Genomic DNA, 14418 nt, shown 5'->3' with positions numbered 1-14418 from the left:
GGGCGGAGATTAAGGTGGGGGTGGAGGCTAAGGAGGGGGTGGAGGCTAAGGTGGGGGTGGAGAGGTTATCCCGCCTCCCCTCAGCTTCCTTCTCAAGCAGAGTCACCTTCTCCTCTTGGAAAACTTAATTTTCCTCTCCACTTCCCATCAAGAAAAACGTGGGGACCTGGAGGCCTTACGATGCCTGCACCACGGGCCGATGAGGTGGACCTGGGGACAGTTTGCTACGCACCCAACCGGGACAGACCGCAGAGAGTGGAGTCATTACCTCCATCCTTTCTTCTTAATGATGTTTCCCAGCACCACTTCAGCCCTGCAAAAAACAAACAAACAAACACTGAGATGGCATCACAGCCAAACAGAAAAATCAATCAATCAAACCCAGGCCCACTGTGACCACCGGCCGCTTGGTCCCCTCTGTGGAAGTGTCACTGGGGCCACAGAGTCAGGCTGTTAACACCTGCCTTGGCTAAGTAGCTCATTCCAGAGAGAGGGCTGGCCCGAGGGGCGGGAGCGGCAGTGTTACTGCCCTGCTAAGAGGGCTGTGGGCATGCGCCCCGGCAGGCGCTCATCTAGGCAGGGGCAGCCCCAGCTCTCACAGAGAAGGAAGGTGCTGCTGTCATGCCTGGCAAGGCCAGCGTCCCATTTCCTAGTTGGCTGAAAATTCACCAGGGAAAATGCCTGGCAACATTAGGTGGGCAAAATTTCCAGACAAGTATTTTTTTTTTTTTTGAGATGAAGTCTCGCTGTGTCACCCAGGCTGGAGTGCAGTGGCGCTATCTCGGCTCTCTGCAACCTCCACCTCCTGCGTTTAAGCAATTCGCCTGCCTCAGCCTTCTGAGTAGCTGGAACTATAGGCGCCCGCCATCACGCCCAGCTATTTTTTGTATTTTTAGTAGAGATGGGGTTTTACCATGTTGGCCAGGCTGGTCTTGACCTCCTGACCTTGAGTGATCCGCCCACCTCTGCCTCCCAAAGTGCTGGGATTACAGGTGTGAGCCACGGTGTCTGGCCAAGTATCTGTTTTTAAAGGTAAATTATTCATCAAGTGCATCCTTTGTTTTGAGAGACAATCAACATGTACTCAGGGCCAAGGGCTAGATTTCCAGCAGAGGTGCCTTCTTGCATATGTGTGTGTGTACATGTGTGCATACATGTGCACAGGTGTGTGCACGTGTGTGGGTGCACGTGTCCCTCTCATTTCCTGCATTTGAACAGCAGAGTCAGATGCTAGGCCGACTACTCTCTGTCTTGTTTGGCATCACTCTGGGTCCTGAACCAAACTCAGGCCAGCTGGGGGCATGGGCGGCCTTCCAGCCTCGCTTGGCACAGCAGCACTGGATTAACTTTGAAGAACTTTCTGCTTGTAGCAAAATGTTTCTGAGTAAAAACAACAGACGGAGAATGATCCATACCCTGTGCTACATTCCACTTATAAAAGCGCCTGAGTCATCCACTCCGAAAGAATGGGCTGTGATCTGCAAGCTGTTTAGCACGCGCTCTGAATGCTACTCGTTTATGGTCAAGATGCACCGAAACTTCACTCAGTCCTTGGAAGAGAGAAAAGCTAGCAGTGGTCCCAGGGGCAGAGGAGCAGCAGACAGGGCGTTACCTAAGCCTGTGGCGTGTGGCTCTGGCTGTGAATTTGGTAGGACTCACATCTGTTTGGGGGACACAGAAATCCTGCAGCTCTCTGAGAAGCGTGCAAATGAGTGTCAGCAGGAGAGGCAGGGGGCCTCAGGAAGACACAGGCTTGGCCCCCTGCAAGCTGCCTCTCGCCCTCTCCCAAACCGCCCAGAGAAGTTTCTCCCTGGCTATGCCTGGCATGCAGTGCCCAGCTCCCCTGTAGGGCACTGATGGGCGTCCACTGGAGGCTCAACTCTGAGCTGAACAGAGGGACCACAGTGGCCAGCCCAGGAGCAGGGGGCAGATCCCACAGTAATGGTGACCTGAGGGGAAGCTGCTCCCTGACTCCCAGGCTTTCTGGCAAGCTGCTTCTGAGGGGCCTGAGGCTGCCGGAGACCCAGTGAGCTTGCCCAGCTCACCAGCTCTGGGTGTCCAGTTAAACATCGGAACATGGAAACCGCGAGTGAAAGAAGACAGAGTGTGGCTGCTGTGACATGGGGTGTGCCTGGCCCCATCCACGGGGGCTACATGGAGCTGCCTCCCACACGTTCTTCTGGGCAGCGAAACCCAAGCCAAAGCAGGCAGCAAAGAGGTGGGGATTGGGTCGGGCGGTGCCTCTCGGCTTGGCATCTGCACTGGGCTTTTTGACCCGACACCCCTCTGCTGGCTCATCTGTCTGGAAAGCGGTTCACTTTGATGGGAAGCTGCTGCCAGTGTGGAGGGGGTGGGGGGGGCCGTGCCATCAGGAGGGCCAAAAGGGCCGCTGATGGGGGCTGGAGACGGTTTGAGGGTCCCAGCGGCGGCTCCCAGGGCTGTGCATTTCCCAGGCTCTGGGTGGGTACTTGAGCAGGGCCCGGTTGGGTTCCCTCCTGCTGGGTGCTCTGGGCCCCGCCACAGTTGCCGGTAACCACCCAGGGCCCATGAAGCAGCTTCGCGCCCTGCAGCTACCGTGCTCAGCAGCCCAGTCCTGCCGCCCACCCGGCCGACAGCAACTTGGCTGGCCCCAGGCAGGAGGGGGCAGAAGGAGGATGAAGAGAGGGCCAACAAATGATTTCACAAGCAAAAGCTGACTTCTGGAAACCTGATGCAGGCGAGTGGATGATTTGATTACGGCCAGTCTTTAAAACTGAAGCCAACAGCCTGGCTGAAGAGGGCTGAGCTTTTACATAATTGAGCAGGAAAGTTCACTGCCAAGATGCGAAGTGCTCTTCACAGCACTCGGCTGCAGCCTGCCCTCCCCAGCTCCGAGAGGCCCTGCAGCCCTCATTGCATAAGTGAGACATGAAATGTCAAAATGTCAGGCATGTCAAGAGCGCCCAGGACAACAGCTTCATCGCGCCTCTCACCCAGCACAGCATCTTGGCACCAGAGGGACTGTGGTCCCCTTGGTGACTCCACGGGGAGTTTAGCAAGTGACCAGTGTCCAAGCATTCTGCAATTCCAGCCCCATGAAAATAATACCTCCTAAAGCCACTCAGAGTTTAAAAAAGAAGGCAGAGCGCAAGTGCGTTTGTGAGCATCCCTGGAAATGCGGGCGGCAGGGGTCCCTGCAGCCCCGGCTCTGCCTGGGCCGTCTGCGCCACTTTCTCCCATGTGAAAGGACACGTACTTGCCGGCTGCGTAGACTTCTGCCGTATCGAACAGGTTGATGCCATTATCGTAGGCCAAGGTCATGAGCTGCTCTGCCATCTGAAACGAGAGAACTGGCACTGTCCTGCCAGCCGGGATGGGGCCCAGAGGCTCTGGAGCACCACCCCCTCGGCCTGGGAGGCCTCCCTGTGTCCAGCCCCTGCCCCCCAAGTCTGACAGGTTCCCTGTGGGCCCTCTCCTTGCCCTCTCCTCCACAGGACAGGGATGGAGGCAGTTCTCAGTAACAAACCCATCGAGAATAAAGAGGGCAGAAGGAATAGACACTGCTGAGGACTGTGAATTTCTTGAGAGCAGGGATCCTATCAGTCGGGATCATCATAGGGCTTAGCGTCTGCACTGGGTTGAACAGTATCCTTACAAAATTCATGTCCACCCGGAAGCTTAGAGGTGACCTCATTTGGGAATAGGGCCTTCGAGAATGTAATTAGTGAAGTCAGGTGGTACTGGGTTGGGGTGGGCCGAAACCCCATGTGACTGGTGATTTATGAGAGGAGAAGATGCAGACATGGAAGTCCATGAGGCTAGGAAGGCAGAGACCGGAGTGACTCGTCTACAAGCCAAGGACTGTCGGCAACCCCCAGGAGCTGGAAGAGGCATGGGCGGCCCCTTCCCCGGAGCCTTTGCAGGGAACGTGGCCCTGCCGACACCTCGGTATCACACCTCCGGCCTCACGTGTGTTGTTTCAGGCCCCCAGGTCTGGCAGTCCTAGGAAACTAAGCGCTCCCCAGCAGGGGCTGTGTAGACATTGCTGGGGTGAGTCTGTGTCCTCAAAGCCAGTGCTGTGTATTCAGCTGTAGCTCACTGAGTCTTTCCCAGCACCTGCTCATGAGGACTGAATTATTATTTTTGTGGATGGAGAAACTGATGCCCCACAGCTGGTGCATGGCGGGTTGACATCCATGCTGGCCTCTTGGCCTGTGTTTCTCCAATGCCATGTGCTCCTGACCCCAAGCGACATGGCTGTGATGGCGGCCACCTTGAAGGCAAGATCGATGATGACTGCCAAGCTGAACACACCGTTCCTCAGACTCTGCTCCGTGGGTTGCTGTCAGGACACGATTGTGCTCCGTGAGCAAAGTAGTGGTCGTGGGGTGGGACTCACGGAGCCAGGGGAGCCCCTCTGCAAGTGACAGCTCCCTCTGAGAGGCCGGAGAGAAAGGCATCCCTGGACTGCTGACCCTCAGACAGGGCCGCCTCCCTCTGAGTATCACACTTACCCGAGCACAGCTCAGAGCACTGGGCCTCTCTGGCAGCAAGCCCAGGGTGGGCTAAGTAATTCTTAATAACCCTCGAAAGCTGCAGGACAGAAATCCAGCCGGGGTGGCTTCACCGGGCTGCGTCTCTCCTTTCTGAGATCCGAAGCCCCCGTGGGCAAGAGGCGTGGACAGTGAGGACAATGTCCTGGGGGGATCACGGGGCACCCACCATTGGGGGGCACCCACCATTGGGGGGCACCCATGGGAGAAGTCCCATGCCAACTGCTGCCCATGGGCAGGCGGGCTTGCTGCTACAGATCTGCCGACTTTCCAAGAGAAGCCAGAAGGGCAGCATATTTGTGGATGGGGGGGGCATGGAAAATCTGGCCGACAGCCTGGTAACGTTGGCACTCAGCCCCAAACGTTTCAGACACTGAAATGCAGTGCAGCTGAAGCTGAGCCCTGGTTAGTTAGTGCTGTGATTTCAGCAGGAACTCGGTTTTCAGGATCCACTCGCTTGGCTCTGTGCTTTCTTCCCACTGCAGCTCCACTGCCCTGAGGTACCAAGTGCACCCATGTTGCGGCTGCCAAGGATCGGAGGGACCCACTGCTGCCCCCCCGCCTCCTCCTCCCCGATGCGCCCACTGAGGGAGCGCCCAGGAAACTTCCCCTCCTCTAGCTCTTTCCTTCCCAGTACAAGGCTCCAGACGGGCAGCTGGTTCACCTGCTCACCTCTTCCTCACCTTCCTCCTGACTCTTCCCGGATGCCTCCCATGACCAGGCCCTAGAGAGCCCAGGAGGGCAGGGTGCGCCAGGCTGGGCTGAAGGGGCTACGTCCATGGTTGGGGCACTCACACTCCTGGCAGGGCTTCTCAGAGGAGGGGACTCAGGGTTCCATTTTTTGTTTTTGTATTTCAGACGTGGGTTTTCTTATCCCTCCATCTTTCTTCCATGAGGGTGGCATGCTACCCATATGCTTCTGCACTTTGATTTTTTTCACTCAGAATACATCCTAGAAACCAATCCACACCTGCTCGTGAAGACCCCTTTCTTTTTGTTGAGTTAAAACATTACTGCATTTATCAAAGAGATTTTTTTTAAATTGTAAAATATACATAATGAAAAAATTTACTATTTTAACCTTTTTCAAGTGTAGCTCAGTGGCGTGAAGTACATTCACATAGTTGTGTAACCATCGCCACCGCCCAGCTCCCTGTCAGGTTCCTAACTGGAAACTCCGTACCCCTTGAACAATCACTCCCCTTCCCCACCCCAGCCCCCAGCCCCAGCCCCCAGCCCCCAGCCCCCAACCCCCAGCCTCAGCCCCCAGCCCCAGCCCCCAGCCCCCAGCCCCCAGCCCGCAGCATTCTCGGGAATTTGTGAATTGAACTACTCTAGGTACTTTACACAAATGCAATCACATGGTGTGTCCTTTTTGTGGCTTGTTTCAATGAGCCTAATGTCCTCAAGGCTCAACTTTCATCTGGGGGGTAGCACGTGTCAAGAACTGTCCAAGACTGGTTTTTTTTTGGAGACGGAGTCTCACACTGTCTCCAGGCTGGAGTGCAGTGGCATGATCTTGGCTTACTGCAACTTTTGCCTCCTGGGTTCAAATGATTCTCCTGCCTCAGCCTCCGGAGTAGCTGGGACTATAGGCGTGTGCCACCTAGCCCGGCTAATTTTTGCATTTTTAGTAGAGACTAAAATGGAGTTTCACCATGTTGGGTAGGCTGGTCTTGAACTCCTGACCACAAGTGATCCGCCTGCCTCAGCCTCTCAAAATGCTGGGATTACAGACATGAGCCACAGCACCCAACAATGACTGGGTTTTGAAGGCTATTTAGGAGTGTGTCAGATAGGCAAGGGGAGAGTGGGTGGGGGAGCACTGCTCCAGGCCCTGGGGCAGTTGTGGGCCAGCGAGGGCAGCCTGTGGCAGCATCAGCTTCCCTGAGGTATCGCTCACCCGTGCTCAGGTCAAACCCCGGGAGCCCTCCTTGACTCATCCTCCCATCACTGGAGCGTGACATTCAGCCAATGCTGTGGCTTCCCTTGCAAATTAGCCCAGAATCTGACCCCTCTCTGCCTCCGCTGTGCCCACCCTGCCCTGAGCCTCCAGCGGGTCTTGGGTGGTTTCTCACAATAGCCTCCTGGCTCTCTGCTTCCATCCTCACTCCCTGCACCTTCCCCAGGCAAAGCACGGTCTGCGGACCAGCATCAGCATCAGATCAGCAATGCAGCATCCAGGCTCCACGACAGCCCTGCCATATCAGGATGTGCCTTCTAAGTACATCAGGTCGTGCACACACTGAACTTTGAGACACCCCCATGACTGGCTATTCCCAGGGCAGCAGCCAGGGCAGGCCTTGGGAGACCTTTTAATCAGGTCAGATTTCCTCCTTGCAAAAGCCCTCCAGTGGCTTCCATCTCACAGAGGGCCAAAGCCAAAGTGCCCCCCAGATCTGCGCCCTAACCCCGGCCCTGTCCCTTCACCCTGACCCCGGCCCTGTCCCCGCGCCCTGACCCCAGCTCTATCCCCGCGCCCTGACCCCAGCTCTATCCCCGCGCCCTGACCCCAGCTCTATCCCCGCGCCCTGACCCCAGCTCTATCCCTGCACCCCCTTTGCCTCAACACTTGACCTTAGGGCTTTGCCCTTCTTGTCCTCTTGGCTCCCGGAAGCCTCTTTCTCTGGACCACCACGTGGCTTCCTTACTCGCTTCTGCTTCCTGACTGCCCTGTCATCAGGACCCCACCCCCCACCCTTCTTTTTCTACTTTCTTCTCTGCAGGCAACGAAATAATGGTTCTCCAGGCTGGGCGTGGTGGTTCACGCCTGTAATCCCAGCACTTTGGGAAGCCCGAGGTGAGTGGATCACGAGGTCAGGAGTTTGAGTCCAGCCTGACCAGCATGGTGAAACCCTACCTCTACTAAAAATACAAAAGTTAGCTGGGCATGGTGGTGTGTGCCTGTAATCCCAGCTACTCAAGAGAATCATTTGAGCTGAGGAGGCAGAGGTTGTGGTGAGCTGAGATTGGGCCACTGCTCTCCAGCCTGGGCGACAGAGCAAGACTCCATCTCAAAAAAAAAAAAAAAAAAAAAAAAAAAGGTTCCACAAAGTTATCAAGTCCCTTGAGCCTGTGAATGTGACCTTAGGTAGAAAAAGGGAGTTTGCAGATGGGATTAACGTGAGGACTCAGGGATGGGGAGAATGTCCTGGCTTAGCTAAGTGGGCCCTCAATGCCATCAAAGGTGACCTTATGAGGACAAGGGAGACGGAGACTTGACACAGACAGAAGAGGAGGAGGGAAAGCGCCCACGGGGCAGAGCCTGGGGATGCGGCCACAAGCCACGGAAGGCCAGCAGCGCCGGATGCTGAAGACGCTGGGAAGGGTCCTGGCCTGGAGAAGGGAGCCCAGCCTGGCTGACTTCTGGACTTAGGCTCAGGGATACCGAGTTTGGATCTCCAGCCCCCGGAGCCGTGAGCGAATACGTTGCTGCTGTTTTCAGCTGCACATTGGTGGCTATTTGTTATAGCAGCCACGGGCAGCTCATGCCCTCTCCACAGCACGCTCGACCACTGGAGACTGTGTCCTGCTTCTTTACCCTGTTGCCCTCTCTAGAGTGACGGGAAAGAGGCTGGAAGCGGACAGGGATATGGTGCTAGGCAGGGGCTCCGCAAGCCTGAGCTGAGTGCTTCGGGGGTCCTAGTTCCTGGGGCTGCTTGGGGGGGCGGGTGGCCCTGGCTTCTCCTGGTTCTGCTCTGCCCACCGGGAGGCTGCCCCTCCTGTTCACAGAGGAAGAACAAAGGGAGCACGGGGGACCTGAGCACACCTGGCTCCCTCCAGGGAAGAAAGCCTGGCCAAACACAGAAACCTGTGGTCACCACAGACCCCCAAGGGCGTGCAGGCAGCGGGATCAGCAGGGGCTGGCACAGCAGACGCCAACCCTCACCTCACCTGTCCCTCAGAAAAACAAAGCCACAGTACAATTCCAGCTGCATCCAGGTTGGCACCTGGGATTGGGAGGACCAGAGGCAAGAAAGACAGGGAAGGACCCGGTGGCACTGTGGGGGCTGTGCTTTCTTACTATTTTATTTATTTTTTTTTACGGCTCTGATTTTGCTGTAACTTCTCCTCCGGGTTTTTCCTCCCCCTCCCTAGAAAACTGTGGCTCTCCTCCATAGACTGCTGTCTACACCGCTTTTCCATTTGCTCTCATGGGCCTTTCCCATGATGTCCTTTAAAGACCTGTGCGCTGTGGCCGCATCCTGGTTCATTTTACGGAGCCTTTATTTTGTGACTTTTTGGTTCCTTCCAGTATCTGGGTCCCAGACACTGAAGTCAGAAGGAAGCTCGGAGACATACAGGCCACCTCCCTGTCACCCCCATCTGGGGGACAAGAAATCCGCCCCTACCCCAGTACAGTTACCCCAGAGCTGAGCGCTGGCCACGAGCTTTGAGGCAAAGAACACCAGGTGGGACCCTCGTGGCCAGTGGCCAGGTGAGACTGCTGCACCTGTTTATGGCCTGAGGCTCAGCTTCCTTGAACTGGGAATAGCACCTGCCCCCCTGGGCCAATGGAGGATTAGCTGAGATGGTAAGTGTACGGTTCTCAGCCACTCCTTCTGTTCCATTTTTATTGTCCGGCTTGTCTTGAACACTTGCTTCTAATGGGGAGTGTGAGGCCACAGAAAGGCCACCTATCAATGGGAGGTTTGGAGACCTGAAGCCACCGTGGAGGCTCCGACAGGCGCCTCGTCATCTTAGGATTCCTAGCGTGGTCTGGTCCCTTCATGGGCTCCTGTGAGCAGTGCCGGCTGAGAATGTGATGGTGTCCTACAAACTGTGGGCTCTGTCCTGTGCCACGTGAGGGTGGCTGTCATTCCTGCCCCATCAGGTGGTTTGTTCCACTCCTGGGCAAACTTTCATTTGTCCCTGGTGTGGTATAGAACCGGGCTGAGCTGCTGTTCGAACGACAGCCCTGCAGACACTGCAGGGCACAGCTGCTGTGGCCCATAGAACAGGGGACATCAAATGTTTTCTGTAAAGGGCCACACAGTAAATGCTTCAGGCATTGTGGGCCAGAGTTTCTGTTGCAATTACTTAGCTCTGCCCTTGTGTAGTGAAAGCAGCCACAATGTGTAAATGATGGGCGTGACTATGTCCCAATAAAACTTTACTTATACAAATTGGCTGCAGAATTCATTGAGACAGGAAGTAGATTAGAGGTGACCAGGGGATGGGGAGTTATTGTTTAAGGTACAGAGCTCCTGATTGGGCTGATGAAATATTTTGGAAATAGATATTGGTGAGGGTGGCACAGTAATGTGAATGTAGTTAATGCCACTGAACTGTATGCTTAAAAATGGTTAAAATGGTAAACTTAATGTTCACATAGGCAATAAAAAAACTGAAAAACAAAAAGAGTAGGCCAGCTTGGTGGCTCACGCCTGTAATCCCACCACTTTGGGAGGCCAAGGCAGGCAGATCACCTGAGGTCAGGAGTTCGAGACCAGCCTGACCCACATGGAGAAACCCCGTATCTACTAAAAATACAAAAAAATTAGCTGGGCATGGTGGTGCATGCCTGTAATCCCAGCTACTCGGGAGGCTGAGGCAGGAGAATCCCTTGAACTCGGGAGGCTGAGGTTGGGGTGAGCCAAGATGGTGCCACGGCACTCCAGCCTGGGCAACAAGAACGAAACTCCATCTCAAAAAGAGAAGCAGTCCAGGACGGTCCACCTGAAGTGCACAAATCCAGACCCTTTTCTTCTGAACTGCAGCCAGGTGGGCCCCCTGTTCTGGACATATTGATTTCTTTTTTGACACTAACTGTCGGATTAATACAAAAATGTGTCTTGCTCCTTTGCTTAGCCATTTTCACCTGCCACAACCATTCAGAATGCCGACTCCATCATCTATTTAATTCTCTGTCCTTCCAGCTTGGTGTCATCTAGAAACGATCTCCAATATCTTCACACATGTCCATTACTGTTCCTGGTGGGGACACCACAGAGGCCTGCACCAGTGGGGCTGTCCCTGGGCCATTCATCAGTGCTCCGAGGGTGTGGCCGGTTTGCTGGTGAAAATGTCACCTCGCTGGGTGGGTCTAGTCTGCTTGTTTATATCTCTCCCACGAGGACATCACAGGCACCCGGCTAATACTATTTGGAAATGAAGTTACGCCCTTCTACAGAATTCTTCCATCCTGCCTTAGAAACCACATGGAAAGGGAAATGAGGCAGTCAGGTAAGGCCGATTCACAGAGAACCATAGGGGCCCCCAGGCTCTGACCAGACCAATCTGATGGGTAAGGTAAGGTGATTCCTTTTGCCTTAATAACTCCAGACTTCACCCTGTGATGGAGCCTATCCAGCAACTTCAAAGCAAGGGGCAAATCATTCTATAATCAGCTACTGTCTTTTTTTTTTTTTTTCTTTTTTTTGAGACAGAGTCTTACTTAGTCGCCCAGGCTGGAATGCAGTGATGTGATCTTGGCTCACTGCACCCTCTGCCTCCTGGATTCAAGCAATCCTCCTGCCTCAGTCTCCTGAGGAGCTGAGATTACAGGTGCCCGCCACCATGCCTGACTGATTTTTGTATTTTTAGTAGAGATGGGATTTCACCATGTTGGCCAGGCTGGTCTTGAACTGCTGACCTCAGGTGATCCACCTGCCTCGGCTGCCCAAAGTGCTGGGATTACAGGCGTGAGCAACCACACCTGGTCAGCTACTATCTTAAAAATAAAAATGACCCAAACACAAACTATATGCATTGAAATTTTGCTGGAAGCAAAGCTTTCCCTTGGAAAACTGAGCAATCACAGCTAACAATGTCTCACATCCACTCACTGATCAATTTTTAAACGCAACCTTTCCAATAGTAAGTAGGGCAAACGCGAAAACTGCTTCTCGTGCAGAAGCCCAGAGCTCTCTCAGCAAATGCCACTGCTCTCATTTCTGAGACACTGCCTTGCTGTCTGGAAGCACGCACGTCTGGACGTGTGCCATCCCCATCATTCCGAGAGACCCAGAGGGGCTGGTGGCGTGCAAGCTGGCTTTTCCTTAGTGTTCACTTTCCTGTTCTAATGGTGGGGACATGAGCCCCAGCAAACACATTTGACTGCGACCCACGCGGTTCATGGCGGCTGTGGGAAACGGACGGGGGATGCTTTGTGAAATGCAGATCTCAGATTCTTTAGCTTGCAGCAAGCTCTGCAGGGGCTGCATTCCAAATGACCTCAACAGATAGTTACTGGAGTCTCCACCGAGTGTGGGCAGCTACGATCTGCATTCAGCTTCAGAATTTGGGAAGCATGTGCACCCCGAATTCTCCTGGTTAACTGTGGAATGGGGGTCACGCATGTGTGGGAAATCTGAGTCCTAGGGAGCTTGACGGATATGCTGAGGCCCAAGGCATCCACTGCTGGGTGGTGGCACCAGACATGGCAGCACCTGGCTCATCTTTCTATCTCCCCTGGGGCAGGGCACCCTTGCAAAACAGAAAGAGGGCGGGAGGCTGCCGCGAGGGCTCCAAGGAGCATGTGTGCACTGGTCCATGCAGCAGACTTAACCGTGTGCTCTGGCGGGCCCGTGCTGGGCTCTGGGGTGCTGGGAGAGTCCCATCTTACCTCATCGGTGATCTGGCCTCCAAAGGTCACCCATGTTCCTGGAAGGAGACACAGGGGCTCAAGTTAGGGACCCAGAAGGAAGTTAGATTCTCCTGTTGGTGCTCAGACCTCAGGCTGCAGGGCCAGCCCGCAGCCACAGGTGTCCATCTGTGTTGCTCTGCGGCCAGGGTGTCCTTGGTGTGTGTGGACACTTGGCCTTCAGAGAAAGTCCTGCTGTCCCTCTCTTTTTTTTTGAGACAGAGTTTCACTCCTTGTTTCCCAGGCTGGAGTGCAGTGGCACGATCTTGGCTCACTGCAACCTCCACCTCCCGGGTTCAAGTGATTCTCCTGTCTCAGCCTCCTGAGTAGCTGGGATTACAGACACAAGCCACAATGCCTGGCTAATTTTGTATTTTTAATAGTTGGGATTACAGGCGCCTGCCACCATACCCGGCTAATTTTTGTATTTTTAGTAGAGACGAGGTTTCACCATGTTGGCCAGCCTGATCTTGAACTCCTGACCTCAGGTGATCTGCCAGCCTCAGCCTCCCAAAGTGCTGGGATTAAAGGTGTGTGCCACCGCTCCCGGCAGAGAAAGTTCCGCTGTCTTGGGGTCACCAAACTGAGGGGACAAAAGTCTCTAGAGCAGGCTGCTGGCTGTGGGCCCAGGAGGCCTGGGGCCTTTGAAATGCTTGTCAGAGCTGTGCTGAGGCAGCTCTCACTCCCAGGACATGCTGCAAGGAATGACACAAGGGATGCCTCCCTGAAAACAGCCGGTCTGACAGCCGCATCTGCGTGCTTGTGCTGGGACGGAGCGGGGAGGGCGGTGTCAGGGCAGCGGGCGGTGTGTACTACGTGCACATGGGAGGTGGGGACTGCACGTTCTGGGAACAGGGCAGGGGAGAAAAGGCCAAATCCAATGGCGCTCCAGGAGGGACTCATGAGCTGAGCCTGCCACCAAAGGAAAGGTGTCTTCCCTGCACTCCCGACGCCAGGAAGGCCTCTGATTTTGTGGTGTGGTGTGGGGGCTGTGGGTGTGGGGTGGGGGCTGTGTGTGCAGGGGCCCCTGGTGTCCACCTTGCCTCCTCTGCTGAGGCTGTGTCTCTCTCTCCCTCTATCCTGGGCCCCCTCCCATCTTCCTCTTTGTTGCCATGGCAACTGAGGCCCCCTGCATCCTGGGCTCTGGGAGCAGCTACTCCCTGGGGAGTGCCGAGGGCTGGGCCACGCTGCCTCCCAAGGGGTGTCCAATTCAGCTCATGCCTGGCCCTCCCACAGCCTGTTTCCCTGGTGAGACCGAGGGGACCCCACACTCACCAAGTCCCAGGCAGGAGACCCGCAGGCCAGACTTGCCCAGATTCCTGAAAAACAAATGTCACATGAGTTCTCAGCACCTGGGCAGGACCCTGCCAGCCAGGCTCAGGTCCCGCCACTGCCAGCCCCCACCCCAATCCTACACCAGTCAGTGTGTGTTTGGAGGCTCCGAAAGGCACCGGGGACCTTCAGAGAGGTGCCTCTGCTTGCCAACCCTAGGGGTACAGTGCCAACTGCCCCCAGCCCACACCTTGCTGCTGGCACGGACCCTGCTGGTGCCCAGTGTGGGTCTGCAGAGTGGTCTCTAGGACAGATGGAAGTGCAGAGGGGCGCTGTCTGTTTTATGGTGAAAGCGGGCTGGTCTCAGCCCTGTGGCACAACCCATGCAGCGCCTCTTGCCAAGAAGCCCCTCTTCTCTCCTCTCTGAGGCTGCATTTGTGATTCTGTGTCTCTTCTTCCTGTCTCCAGAGACTGGTGTAGGAGATCGTCCCACTTCACCAGGACCACATAGACTGCGCATCTATCCTTTGGGGTGCGGGGAGCTCCTTGGGGGGGTACCGCCAGTTCTCAAGCAAGGCCAGCCCTTCCTTCATTACGGATACAAGCAGGCCTGACAGCAGTGGCAGAGCCTGGCAGCGCAGGCCCCCTAACCAGGCACAGCCACCTGGGCTCCTTCCTGGGGCCACTGAGGTGCCCGCCCACGGCATCCCCGGGTCCACAGGAACAGGCCTTGGGTCATCATGACCGTCCACAGGAGGTGAAGGAGGGTGGCAGGTCTCTGCTGAGGACTGGCATGCCCCCTGTCCTGACGCAGGTCACCTGGGAGCCCACGGGGTCTCAGCAGGCCAGGCTGTCCCCAGGCACCCTTACCACTGCGCCTTACACAGCAGGCGCCTTGCTTGTTGTGGCACTGATTCCCACATTATGAGACCTGCCCAGCACGGGGAGGAGCTGGGGTTCCACCCAGGCAGTCGGCTCCCAGCTGACGTTCCCCACCATGGTGGCATGCATCCCACCCCCAACCTGTTT

General features: G+C 55.5%; 1 protein-coding gene across 11 annotated transcripts in view; it reads right to left on the bottom strand.

Annotated features, from left to right (window-relative positions):
- Positions 1 to 14418, bottom strand: part of KCNAB2 (potassium voltage-gated channel subfamily A regulatory beta subunit 2) — a 107011-nt gene that overhangs the window by 16381 nt on the left and 76212 nt on the right. For all 11 annotated transcript variants that reach the window (XM_017542726.2, XM_017542731.2, XM_017542729.2 and 8 more), the window contains 4 exons: positions 13393 to 13436; positions 12100 to 12137; positions 3236 to 3315; positions 269 to 313 (listed from right to left, as the gene is read on the bottom strand). In XM_017542726.2, the coding sequence (XP_017398215.1) occupies positions 269 to 313; positions 3236 to 3315; positions 12100 to 12137; positions 13393 to 13436 (207 nt within the window). The remainder of the gene's footprint in view (positions 1 to 268; positions 314 to 3235; positions 3316 to 12099; positions 12138 to 13392; positions 13437 to 14418) is intronic.

The sequence above is a fragment of the Cebus imitator genome, unplaced genomic scaffold, assembly GCF_001604975.1.
Source record: "Cebus imitator isolate Cc_AM_T3 unplaced genomic scaffold, Cebus_imitator-1.0 Scaffold145, whole genome shotgun sequence".
NCBI lineage: Eukaryota > Metazoa > Chordata > Mammalia > Primates > Cebidae > Cebus > Cebus imitator.
The sequence above is the reverse complement of the archived record's forward strand: the minus strand, read 5'-3'. Positions and strand labels throughout refer to the sequence as shown.